Genomic DNA, 14,345 nt, shown 5'->3' on the forward strand with positions numbered 1-14,345 from the left:
TAAGATGCAAACTAAAATATGTTGAGCAAGTGTACACGGAAGTCTTGCTTGGAAGATCTTGATTGATTTCCACATTTATTTAAGTACTGATTGCAATCTGCATTGTATATTTTTAATACTTAGCACAGCTAAGGGTTCAATATTATTTCGGTTAGATACAGCTTGGGGTTTTATCTAGCATAGAGATATTTTTAAGTATTCTCTATTTGCAAGTCGTTACTTTTCTATACTTTTTATAACTTTATATACTTTATATAACTGTCTTTATTTCAATTTAATTTGTATCAGCATGGTCTTGGCTTCTTATCGTCTAAAGTTTTTATTTGTTTACATTTAAGATCTTGTGGCGGTGGTACGGCGGTAGCATTGTTACCTCGCAGCAAGAGGTTCTCCCGTTCAATTCTCGGCTTGGGAGCGCCTTCTGTGTGGAGTCTGCATGTCCTCCCTGCAGTTGGGTAACGATCGAAAGACATGCGTGCGTAAATGGGCATGCCTTCGTTGAAGGTTGGGCGTCGAGCTGGCACCTCGGCGTTTCGTAAAAACCTACTGCCAATCATTAGCGGACCGGAGTTCGCCTTACCGGGAAAAAGTCGAAAGACAAACAACAACATTTAAGATCTTGTGGCTAGTACTTATTTACATATTTGCTGCATTTTACTGTTAAACTTGCTGCATTGTACTGTTTACAATTTGGAAATGCACTGTTTCAGATTGACTTAGTCTGATTTTGTTAAAAAGCTTACTAGAATACATTGCTATTACTGCTTTTAAATTGGTGCTGAATGCTCTCATTGGTATTCAGCCGCTGTGCTTTTTCAACCTGTGTTAGATTTATATACATTTTTCCAAAGCTTTGCATTTATTTTATATTCTTATATTTTATTTATCTTGTACATCACATTTCTTTTATATTCTTATATTTTATTCTCCCGTTTATTGTAACAAATATATACAGATTCCCAAAGCTTTACATTTATTTTATATTCTACTTCCCTGATGCTATACTAAATCTGCTTTTGAATTCACACAGATAAACAGATACCTTTAGGTACTGAACTGGGCTAGCTGGTGATTGTTTTTCTCTTCTCACAGCTTTCTCCAAGTCCTGGTCCATAGCCTCCCCCCATTTTCTTGTTCTCCTAACATAATTCTAGTGTAAGCTTCCTAGCCCTGTCAATTCTTTTTTTCTCACAGCTTTCTCCAAGCCCTGGCTCTTAGCCCCCCCCCCTTCTCTTGGTCTCCTAACACAATCTTATTGTAAGCTTCCCAGTCCTGTCAATCCTGTCTGTTCCCTCCCTTTTCCTCTTGAGAGTTTACTTATTCCTCCCCTGAGCTGCAGTGCCATATTTAAGTACTAAATACCTCTGCCTGACTACATTCTTTTTTATGTCTGTCTCATGGGCAGCCCTCAGTAGTGTGCACTTATTGCATGTCCCTTTCTAAAACCCCTGACATAACTACATTATTTTCCTACTTCTCAGTGAACTGCAGCTCCCCACTGGTGCATAAGTAATAAAAACAAACAGAAAGGTAACATTCAAATCAAAATGATAGGCTGCCCTATTTCTGTAGTTGCTAAGCTTCTCACTGACTGTTTTCTGTTTGGTGATTGCTGCTCCTCCCGAAGGTGTAACCCACTCCGCCCTTTGGGCTCACTCCGCTCCCCTATGCTGCCCTCACATCCCACCCACCCCCACTCACTACCTGTATTTTTATACATCTCCTGACTCCTCCCCACCCAACACCTCTCCAGTCACAACACACCTAAGCAAAATCCCACCCACCTGTAGATCTACATCACCCCAAACATCCACCCCTCCTACAATGTTCTACATAACATCTCTCCCTATAACCCAATTTTCCTTAATAATCTCTCTCTTCTCTTACCTGTCTCACACTTTTTCCCAACCCTTGTCATAACTCTCACACACACTCCACTACATCTTACCATCAGCCTCACTTCCTATCCTACTCATCCATCTCACATGAACTCTTTACCTCAAACCCAATCTATTTCTTCAAACCAAAATGGTTCCCAACCCAACCCCACTGTACTCCCCTCTTAAATGTGGTACCAGCAAATCACTATTCTCACACAACCCAAGCTACCCTTGCCCAACACAATGCCTCACTCTTCTACTCCACCACATCTCTCTCACTAGCCGGCGACATCCACCCCAACCCTGGACCCATCTCTAACATCAATCTCACCAAACCCTCCACTCAACCCACAAACTCAAAGTCCATTTGCCTTACAACACTTAATGCACAAAGCCTAAAAAACAAAATCCCTAACCTCCATGCCTGGCTCTCCCATAACCACCCCGACATTACTGCCGTTTCTGAAACTTGGCTGAACACCTATATAAAAGATAGCAAAATCCTACCACCAGGTTTCCAAATCATTTGCAATGACAGAGCCCACAAAAAATGAGCGAGTAGCAATAATCTACCCCACCTCCCATACCATAACTCCCTATTCCAATAAAATACCAACCTTTGCCAACGCTGAAATTATAATAGGTTTACTAAAAATAAACAACCACAAGTCCATATGTATTGCTGCCTTCTATATTCCCCCTGGTGATAATATCAAAACTCTTGAAAACATCCTGCCCTGGTTCTCCACCAATATAAAAAATGAAACCTATATACTCGGTGATATCAACATCATCTGGAATACTATTAACTCTGAAGCCCCATCCCTCACAATCAACCTGTACAACTTCTCCCAACTAATACAATCTCCAACCAGACCAAATAAAGATGGTATCTCTGCTACCATCATTGACTTGATCCTAACAACTCACCCACACCCTTATCACCAAAGCCAGAACATTACCTGATCCTCTTAGCGATCACCTACCAGCCTTCGCCGACCGTCTCCCATCTCCACTGCATACACTACTACATCCAAACCCGCAACCTCTCCGCTTTCAACCCTCTAACTTTCTCTGAATGCTAAAAGCATACTGACTAATCCCCTCTAAAAACCCTTCCTCTAGATGATGACGTTTCCTACTTTAACCACTCATTCCTAACCCTTCTCAATCAGCAAGCCCCCCCCCCCGACCCAAACGCATTAAAACCAATCCTGCCCATGGTTATCAAAAGATACTAAACTAGCCTTGCACCAAAGGGACAAAATATGGAAACAATATCAAAAACATAAAATCCCTAACACCCTCGTAGAGTATAAGCAACTATGAAACTCTGCAAAAAAACTAATAATTAAAGACCGCAAAGCCCACTACTCCAAACTCCAGTCCTTGCACTCAACAAATCCCAAAAACTTCTGGGACTCCATCTCATCCATGCTGCATCCTGGCAACAAAGAAAACCCCTGCCCAGACCCCAGCCTCTCTAACTTTGAAACAGCCAGCCAGTTCAACTCATTTTCATAGACTGCATAGCTAAACTATAGCCTCCTTCCCATCCCCCTCCTCCACTACCACCCCCTCCTGCCCCAACCACCACCTCAATCATCAACCTTCCTCCACATCCTTCTGCCTCAAGCCCATCCCCACAAGCACTATAAAAAGACTTCTCCTCAAACTCAAACCCTGTCGCAATGCACCCGACAACCTTCCACCCACCTTCCTCAAACAATCTGCAGACAGTATTGCCTATCCCATCTCTATTCTTATAAATAGATCCATACATAAATCATACGCCCCTTCTATCTGGCACCATGTTTACATCACCCCCTCCACAAAGGTGGCACAAATGCTGATACCACCAACTTCAGGCCTATTTCCATCCTTTCCCCTCTTTCTAAAATACTAGAAAAAACAATACAAGTACAACTCATGGCACACCTACCACTAAACAAACTACTCTCCCTACCCAACATGGCTTCCGCCTTGGCCACAGCACCATGACTGCCCATGGTTATCAAAAGATACTAAACTAGCCTTGCACCAAAGGGACAAAATATGGAAACAATATCAAAAACATAAAATCCCTAACACCCTCCTAGAGTATAAGCAACTATGAAACTCCGCAAAAAAACTAATATTTAAAGACCGCAAAGCCCACTACTCCAAACTCCAGTCCTTGCACTCAACAAATCCCAAAAACCTCTGGGACTCCATCTCATCCATGCTGCATCCTGGCAACAAAGAAAACCCCTGCCCAGACCCCAACCTCTCTAACCTTGAAACAGCCAGCCAGTTCAACTCATTTTCATAGACTGCATAGCTAAACTATAGCCTCCTTCCCATCCCCCTCCTCCACCACCACCCCTCCTGCCCCAACCACCACCTCAATCATCAACCTTCCTCCACATCCTTCTACCTCAAGCCCATCCCGACAAGCACTATAAAAAGACTTCTCCTCAAACTCAAACCCTGTCACAATGCACCAGACAACCTTCCACCCACCTTCCTCAAACAATCTGCAGACAGCATTGCCTATCCCATCTCTATTCTTATAAATAGATCCATACAAAAATCATATGTCCCTTCTATCTGGCACCATGTTTACATCACCCCCTCCACAAAGGTGGCAAAAATGCTGATACCACCAACTTCAGGCCTATTTCCATCCTTTCCCCTCTTTCTAAAATACTAGAAAAAACAATACAATACAACTCATGGCACACCTACCACTACACAATCTCCTCTCCCCTACCCAACATGGCTTCCACCCTGGCCACAGCACCATGACTGCCCTTCTTTCCTTTCTTGAAACCATGAACCTCGAACGAGACTCAGGCAAGTTCGTATCCACACTATTCCTAGATCTGTCAAAGGCCTCTGACACCATCTTATACACCCTACTTATATCCCAACTGTCCACCCTACACCGCTCTCCCACCACCATCACCTGGTTTTCCAGCTACTTGTCCAACTGCCAACAAGCTGTCCAATGGAAAAGTTCAACCTCCCCCTTCCTTCCCACACCCTGTCCCACAAGGTCCTGTTCTTGGCCCTCCTCTCTTCAAGCCATTCATTAACAACTTTCACCAATCCATCCCAGACTCTTCTATCATCCAGTACGCATTCTCCCCCTCTAAGCTCCTAGCTTCTTGGTATCATTATTGATAAAGAAATAAAATTTGACACCCACATCCACTCCACAATCAAGAAAATCCACCAAAAGTTAGGTCTCTTCTACAGGCACAACCCTTTCCTAAGTCCCTCTACCAATCAAACTCTTACATCCACCTTCCTACTCCCCTCCCTTATGTATGGTGCCCCTCTTTTCACCAATCTCCATCTTGGCCTTCATTCTAAACTTGAATCCTGCTACCACAAGATCTCCAAATGTGCAACCTATTCAAAAAACTCATCTCACCACTGCTACTCCCTCCTCACCCTCAACTGGCCCGAACTACTCAACTACCTCAGTTACCTACAACTCACCACTGACCACAAGCTCATCTTTAAACCTGCCAACTGCTCAGCTCACGCTGCTTCCTTAAAACCTTACATTCCCAACTGCTCACTCAGATCCAAAAAACAAAATCTCCTTCAGGTCCACAAACCTGCACGACCTCCTGGCCATCTACTGCTGTCCCACTCCTTAGCTAAACAGTGGAACTCTCTCCCCACACACCTACACAACCTACCTAACCATACAAATTTAAAATCTCAGCTACTCTCTCATCTTTCTTCCAAATGTGAATGCCCTTGCCATTCTCCAACTTAAGCCCCCCCCCTTATTACACCTTGCACTGACTCATGCAACTACCTCTACTATTACTTCATCCCACCCAAAACAATCCCTCCCCTACTAAAAACTAATTTTGTACTATACTCTCCAATCTCAAATATACTAATTACCCTCTCCATGCATAATATTTTCCTAACCTACTAATGGCTAGTAGCTATATATTTTGAAATGTTAAACCTACAATTGAGTTTATAACAAAAACATTCACTTTATGTAAATATTGAAATTTCTGTATTGAATTATGTCTTTTCATTTTTGTAACATTGTGACAAGCCAATTGCAAATATCATGGAGCTTATCTGAAAATGTTTAATTAGCTGTTTGAACTATGTCCTTTTGTAACATGTGAAATGTAACTTGCAATTATTGTGAAGCTTTTCTCCCCAGGCCTCCACTGAAAATGGGGTCTTCTTGGCCCAGTGGACTTCCCCGGTCATCAAACTTAAATAAATAAATATTATTTATTATTTGAGGTGAGTATAGTATTAACACTGTAGGCTGCTAAGCTGCTGGTATCCACCTCTTAATTGTCTTGCCTTATCTGTATTCATGGGTTACTGGTCCCCAGCTGTCTAGCATGGTGAAAATAATACCTCGCCAGGACAAAAGTTGTATGACTTTGAAGAAGTGGGAAAATTGTGCCTCTGTGTGTTTGTCTGTAGCTTAAATGAAAGGCAGTTGCCATGGATAAGGGGCAGTGGAAGACACTGCTGTTCACAGAAAAAGTAAAGGGGGTGCTGGAGTGCTAGGCCAAAGACCCAGCTCGGCAAGTGGTCAGCGTTTAGTCTTAACTTTGGTATGCACATTAGAGGCTTATGCTGAGAGCAGCAGTGCATATTCCATGTATGCTGTCAAGACTAGGTTGCACTAGGTAAATTGATTAGTGAATCAGATTTGTATGCACTTTTTAATCTGCTGGGCACCAATGATGTGACTAGAAACACCATCCTTGTGGTGGCCATCAGACTTATATGGGGCAGTAGAGTAGATTCAAGGACCATACCCTCTATTCCTCATATATCCAGCCTAACATCTGGTTGGTGGTGGGATTCAAACACAGTATGTATCAGATCAGTTACCATGGGTGCTGCCATGTCTATTATGAAAAGGAATTTTTCAGTAATGCCAAGAATGGTCATTATATTTTTGCAAGGTAACAAGATGATGGTATTACAAGTATTTTACATTATAAAATTTTGCAATACGAACTGTCATATACATGCCCAAAGTCAAGCTTTGCAATGTGAATTATGCTGAATGTATGCAAGGTAGGTGGGAGTTGCAATAATGTTAACAATGTTAACAGTGCATTATAGAACACTTTTATGTATGAAAAGATGACCTAATTAATAACTTTTATATACAGCGGTGCTTAATTGATATATTTTTTTACACTGTCCCTCCTATGTGAAAAGTACACTGTGAAAACTTGAAACAGTCTGCCCAGTACCAATACACACTCTGGATTCTTTGCAGAAACTGCAGAATAGAAGTAGATTGCATTTCACATCTCTGCATTTTATTTTTGACACAATCTGTGTAAACTGTGCAGCACTGCATATTCTAAAAAATGGCTATTGTGTGTCAGCTGTTTTAACACCTCATTGTAACTAGGCAATGTATAGATTACTTCTGTAGCTTCACTCTCAAAATCACTTATGGTTATTTGATGCAATTTGAAAAGGATGATAACCAGGCTTAGGAGGGTAGGCTCTGCCAGTCATGTATTACCAGTTATGTACTGAATAATGTTGAAAGGCTTTTTTTCTTTTTACAGCAAGATTATGAACTTAAAATCACAAATGGACAAAAACAGTTGACACCTTCAGTGAGATACTACTCATAAGAATCTTCATAAGTCTGTCTCTTGATTTAAAGGCCTTTGCTGCCCCCCCCCCCCAAAAAAAAAAATAATGTACAACATGTATATAATAATCCATGTACTGTAGCACCTAAGGGTAATTTTTGAACTATTGCTAAGTGATCTATAACAGATGAACTAGAATTAGCCACTTTGCTTATCTTTTCTGATGTATGCTTTTTTAGAAATGCTGAACTTAAGAAAATTAATTATGTGTACAAATTAATTTAATATGCATTGCCCCTATTTCACAGGCTTCAATTACAAAATCATTAAAGTAGAACCCAAAGCATTCAAAAAGAGTGAAGTAATTTCTGTAGTCTTATAAATACTAAGAATGTTTGCATATAAGTGATTATACATTGGAAGAGAATTTGTCTAATTGTGTATGCCTTTGTACTATATTTAATAATCATGCAAACCTTTCAAATGCCCAGATTTTTGCCTCAAATTTTTAGTCTGCTTCTCATAAAATTATTGCTTTTCTGGCAAATTATTAAGGATTGAGGCAATTAAATATTGACAGACATTTGACTTTCATACTTCATATCCTTTACAAAATGCATATGAATACAAAACTTGTTATTCTATCAACTTTCTAAGTTTATAGCAACATTATTTAAATGTGTTCCCTCATTATTTTTGGCTTTGTCCAGATTTCTTGCACTAAGATGTTGGGAGATATGTTGCCATGTAAGACAAACCTGTTTCATTTTCTGAAGATTTTTCATAGTATTTTGTAAGCTTCAAAAAGTATATATAAATTTTAGTGATGTAGGTGCTTCTGAGCCTAGTTAGAAAAGGCAGTGAGAGGTATAAATAGAGCTTATGACCTTTTGACAGATTATACGGAATAATTCTGAGTTACTGTTTCACTGCTTAAAAAGTACATGGCAAGAGCAGATTCTTGTTCCAAATTGGTGATTAATAAATCACTTTTTTATTGGGGGTGGGTCCATTCCTTGATATTGGAGGTTAATCTCTCCAGCATGATTATTTGTAGTGTCTCCGTTTTCACAAAAAAATATATATCTAGGGTTACTCTTTTAAGTATGGATTTTAGGTAATATTTTAGGTAAACTAATATTTTAATTAACAGTAGCGTATACAAGCAACAATTTTTTTTCATTTCTGATATCCCAGACATGTACATGTTATGATGAACAGATGTACTTTCTTTCTGTTCATAAAATGTATTTGGCTGCTTCCATTCATCTGGGCAGTAGTGGTTACCATTGCCTTCCAGCTTTTATTAAATGATAAGAAGCCTCAAATGACACCAAATCTTACTTAATCTATGTAGTGGCATCTAAAATATCAAGCTCTCCAATTCATTGTTGAGTCTTTTTTTACTGCTGCCTCTTGCCTCCTGTTTCATGACCACCTTTAAATTTGTTGAAACTGAAAAGTCTGTTTCTGATCTTTGGAGCTGCCTTCCCTTTCACATTTATAAATCTGATTCTGCAAGTCCCAAATGTACAAACATATACTGTAATAACAATAAACTGTGAAACTTAATTTTATACTTCTAAAGAGTTTTTGCAGGAGGGCAAGTCCCCTGTACCCTTAGCATCAGGTGGCTATACCCCAAACCCCTGTCACTTACATATACTAACTCTGAGATCAGAGTACATCAGAGTAGGAGGAAATACTCTGAGGAACCACAACCTCAGGCTTAGTATGCAGTTCCCATTTACCTGTTATGGTCTCTTACTTTGAACATCACAACAGTAATCCTTGGATACCATAGCTGCCCTGTAGTAGTATGTACCACTTCACATCAGAGTTAGATTAAGCAACAACAAAAAAAACATTTGTGTTTTTACATATTTGCTAAGCCCATTAAGCACAGGTGCATCTTTTGAGATCAACATAACAGTGCTGTCTGGTTAAGTGATTTGCTCAGGGTCACACAGTTTTGAAAGTTGAGACTGAGAGAATAAAATCCGGGAGCACAGTAGCTCATAGCTTTAACCCTCTGGGCTAAACTGCAAAAATGACTAGAACAAGGTCAGAAATACCTTTGCCGATGAAAAGTCTCAAAGAATTAGGCCAGAATAAAACTACTTTATTTCTTTTTTCTGCCTACCATTTATTCATTTCAAAGTACTTTACTTCTGAAAAGTTACCACATAACATCTCAGAAAAAGCACAGTGATTGATGCCTAGTTAATATACAGCAATATTTGCATTGTAGTTAGCTGGTAAACTGGGTTACAGGACTCACCACTAATGTCGGTTTAAAAAAACAAAGGCAAGTCTGAGATGTTGATTCTAACTGCATGAATTATAACAGTGGTAGAGTTTTACAGTATTTTAGTTTGTATAGTGGCAAGGCATGCTGTGTGCTGTGTAAATAGTAATTTTAAAGAATGACTTATGTTTTTTGTAGAATTTACAGTCCTAGAAAATATGGCAAAAGCCTCTGAAACATCTTTTGGCAATGCCCAAACAGAAGAGAAAAAGGATGGCATACAGCAATATGAGAATGATGCTAAAAGAGCTCCTGACCAGAGTTTGTTTTCTACAAAAACAGTTCATCATGAACATACTAGCCTGAAAACTCCTTTAAAACAACATCAGAAAAGTATCCACCAACCAAAGCCAGACACAGTTTCACAGGTGACTTTAGAACAAACAAGTCATGAATATTTGGGAAACATTACTCCAAGCAGAAATGATGCTTCATTACAGAGTGTCAGTCAAATTTCAGAGGATGCTGTTTCTCATACAGATGAAAGTAAGTGTGAATCAAAAACAAACACCTGTGATATTATGTTATATATGCAACAAGAAATCACTGACCCTTTTTAAAATGTAAAGCATAAAATTTGTCTCTTCTTTTTTAACAACTTTAGAAAACACTTCTTACCAGAATATATGGAATATATTTGACATGATTAGCATTTTAAGACCAAACTGGACTAAATTACAGTCATCAACAAAAAAGGTAAATTATTCAAGGAGAAAAGGTATGTTGATTTTTACTTAACATAAAGGTAACCAGAATACAGAATAATTAAACATTTAAATGGCACAGTCACTTTTTTTATAACAAGTTGCTCTTTGCATACATTTTTCTCAAAACAGTCACTCGTTAATCAAATTAATTTCACAGCACATTATCTTCTGCCAAATGTGTATTCTACTACAGAAATCCAATTACCATTCAACACCATTTGAATGCCTATCTAAGAAACTTTAAGTTATAATAATGTATAGTTATCTCACATTTAAGCTCAGTGACAGCAGTAAGTTAGTACCCTATAAAGGCATTCATTTATGCATCTATTTAGAAGCATCACAACATATATTTATAATTTTCTGAGAGAGTATCCTTAGTAATCAGTTTTAACTGGGACTGAAGATGAAGGAAATGTAAAGTAAGAAAAAATAGTGAAAAAAACGTTTCTGTTTTGAAATACTAATGTTACCTCATGTGATAGTGAGATTAGCTCTGTCTTTAATTTAAATCTTCTGAAAAGCAGAACTGCATGTTTGTTCCTTCACTTAGGTTTAATTTTTAAGAAGGCTCTCAAAGTGTGGAAGGGCACACATAGTTGCCAAGTAATTTAGCAGGGCCAAAGGGGATGTTGTTTTAAATCAAGGGGACATTTTTAGGGAAACAGTTTGTATTTATAAAGTAAATCTAATAAGAAACTTTAAGAGTATGAGTAGAAGTTAATGATTCTCCAATAGAGAGGCTGTTTTCATATAACTGTACAGAAGACACATAGAAAATGTACTCAAGAAGCAGATAAAACATATTTGCAACCATATATTTGATGCTGTTCAATGTTTTTGAATTCACGGATATGCAGTTACTTGAGATAGCAGACAGATTCTGTGTTTATATTTTTTCAATGTCACAGTTGTCACTAAACATAATTAAAACAGAATGCCAAGACACTGCTATAGCAGACTGGCACTGAATCAAGAGAGATGGAGTCAGCTGGCATGACATTTGACCCCATGTAGAAAATGGGAAAAAATGGGGTTGGTTCATAGGTTCACAGGTGTGTACTAGGCTAATGGCCCTGGAGCCTTTACAAGCGTAGCCCATAGGATTACCCTGTCCTCGTGCCACCTGACCTTAGTTCTCAGTGCCTCTATCGAGTACAGCCACTGGAGTGATCCCAGGGGTGAATTCTCTATTTCCCATCCACTGATCAAGATTTCTCTTTAAGACGGCCAGTGAGGTGCTCTGCTTGTCACGCATGGGAAGTCTATTCCATAGCATGGGCAGTCTCTGGGTTATGAACCTGTCTCTCCAGCATGTTCTGTTGATTGTGGTATTGAGGTTGAGGTCTCTGAAGCAATGTGGTGTGGAGGGATTGGGATTTCTTTAGATGTAGCATTTCTAACACAGCTGGGTCAGATATGGCTTTGCAAGTCAAGCAGAGATCTCCTCTAAGTAGGCGATATGAGACAGAGAATAGTAGGAGTTTTTTTAGTCTGTCTGTATAGGACAAGTGTTTAAGGGCTAGGATCCTCTTTGAGAGGTACTTTTGTGGCCTCTCCAGTTGTTGCAGGTGTCTAGTGAGGTACATGCCAAATGGGGGCATTGTACCAAATGATTGGCCTAATGAGGGAAGAGTGGAGGGAGACAATGACCTCTTTCTTCCTGGATGCAAAACCCTTAGTAATGAGATGTGCCACATAGAAGGACTTTCTAACCACAGTGGCAATGTGATGGTCAAAAGAGAGGTTGCTGTCAACCTGTGTTCCCAGATCTCTTAATAACACTGTCTGTGTTCAGTGGACTACCATCAATGTGGTAATTCATGGGAACCAGGTTTTTTCCAAAGGGGATGACGCCACATTTTTTGGCATTGAGCTTAAAGCCATGGTTCTGACACCAGTCGTTGGTCTCAGTGAGGCCTTTCTGTAGGATGTCAGCATCACTTGGGGAGTTAATTATAGATCCCAACTTGCAATCATCTGTGAACTTTGTCAGCCAGAGTCCCTTCGTGTTGGCCTGGACTTCAGAGAAGTAGACACCAAACAGGAGAGGACCCAGGACCGAACCCTGTGGGATTCCACTTATGACTGGTCGGCAGTCTGACTTGGAGTCAGCTACTATCTGTGCATTCTGTGAGCCAGTTTGCAATCCACCTAGTGATATAGGGGTTGATGCCTAGCTTAGTGAGTTTTTCTATGATTCCTGAGTGGGGAATGGTTTCAAAGGCCTTGACCAGATCAAGGTAGGCTGTATGAACCACCTTGCCTTCATCCACAGCTCTGGTGACTGACTCAAAGAAGTCGACCAGGTTGAGCAGGCATGACCTTACCCTTCACAAAACCAAACTGTGTGGGATCCAGAGTTTGGAGAATCCCTATATCCTTGTTTATTAGGTCCATGATGATGCGTTCCATAGCTTTGCATATCAGACTTGTCAGGTAATGGGGCAATACTTCCCAGAGTCTGTAATCACTCATCCTTTGTGATGAGGGATGACTGTAGCAGTGCACCATTCAGTAGGGACAAAGCCTGAGGTGAAGCTGTGGTTGAATAGGGCACACAGGTGAGTTGCCAATTCACTCTGTAGTTCATGTAGAACACAGCCAGAGATATTGTCAGGTCCCAAAGAAGCTGTATTCTTGGCCTTGGACAGTCCTGTTGTAACCTGTGCAGCAGTAATACTGGGTGCCTGGCAATCTACTGGTATTGTGATTGGTCCTTTGGGGGGGTAAAGTTGGCACTGAATCTGTCGGCCTGTATATTGGCAATATCTGTTGGCTCGGTATAGGAGGTACCATTGTGCAGTAGCCCAGAGCAAATCTGGGTATTGCCATGGAGATTCTTTACATAACTATAGAAGGCCTTGTGGTTGTCTTTACTATGTGCTGCAATCCTGTTTTCATAGCTAGCTTTAGAGGATTTGATGAAGGATCTCAACTTTTTGTTGAGGCTGATAAGACAGTTTTTCCAGTCTTGGGACTTCACCTTATTCTGCATCAGTTTCCTCCTTCTGTTGTAGAGTTTGTTTATAGCAGGGGACCACCAGATTGGCTTCCTTTTTTTGGAGGAGAGCATCTTGGTTCTATTGGGTATGGAGAGATCCATGCATTTGTGTATGTGTTCGTACAGTGCATTGGTGTATGATTCGGTGGTCATGCAACTATTCTCCATTTGCATGGATGCTGTGAAGTTAGCCACCTCTGTTTTTAGGAGCCCAGAGTTAGCTTTGGAGAAGTTTTTCATGGTAGTTACCTTTGCGGGGGGGGGGGGTATTTACAAGGTGATTAGTTTGTGGTCGGATCTAACCAAGGAGGAGTTTGACTACTGGTGTAGAACAACATTCGCCCATGTTAGTAATGACCAGGTCAAAGATGTTGCTACCTCTACTGGGGGTAAGAACGAGCTGGTCCAGGGCACTGGAATTAATAAATTCCAGGAAACATTGGGTAAGTGCATTGATACATGAGTAGTTTTCCCACTTAATGGATGGGTAGTTGAAGTCACCCAGTATGAGAGCATTAGGTTGGACCCTGATATTCTCCAGGGTGCTTAGGAATGTGGAGTGTGAGTCTTGGGACATGGTTGGGCACCTATAGCAAGCTACGACCTGAATTGCTGTCTTACCCATTCATGTTTGTATGTCTTGTAATGGTTTAGACTCTGACAACAACAAGCTAAACTACATTATAGTGACTGTTATTTATGTATTAAATCATTAATTTGATCACACTTGGGCATCTGAGCTGTGCATAGTCAAAGTGAACACATCTTTGTTGTTTTTGCGTGTCTAAGTAAGAGACACAGTATATGTTTGTGGAGGAGGTTTAATACTTTGCACTGTATGCA

General features: G+C 40.2%; 1 protein-coding gene across 1 annotated transcript in view; it reads left to right on the top strand.

Moving 5' to 3' along the window:
* LOC122803867 (melanoma inhibitory activity protein 2-like) overlaps positions 1 to 11,469 on the top strand; it is a 477,884-nt gene extending 466,415 nt beyond the window's left edge. Inside the window, exons 5-7 of the mRNA XM_044073547.1 lie at positions 9,930 to 10,277; positions 10,396 to 10,487; positions 11,410 to 11,469. Coding sequence (XP_043929482.1) covers positions 9,930 to 10,277; positions 10,396 to 10,487; positions 11,410 to 11,469 — 500 coding nt within the window. The remainder of the gene's footprint in view (positions 1 to 9,929; positions 10,278 to 10,395; positions 10,488 to 11,409) is intronic.
* Positions 11,470 to 14,345: the final 2,876 nt, after the last annotated feature.

The sequence above is a fragment of the Protopterus annectens genome, chromosome 6.part0, assembly GCF_019279795.1.
Source record: "Protopterus annectens isolate FY-2018-M chromosome 6.part0, PAN1.0, whole genome shotgun sequence".
Taxonomy (NCBI): domain Eukaryota; kingdom Metazoa; phylum Chordata; order Ceratodontiformes; family Protopteridae; genus Protopterus; species Protopterus annectens.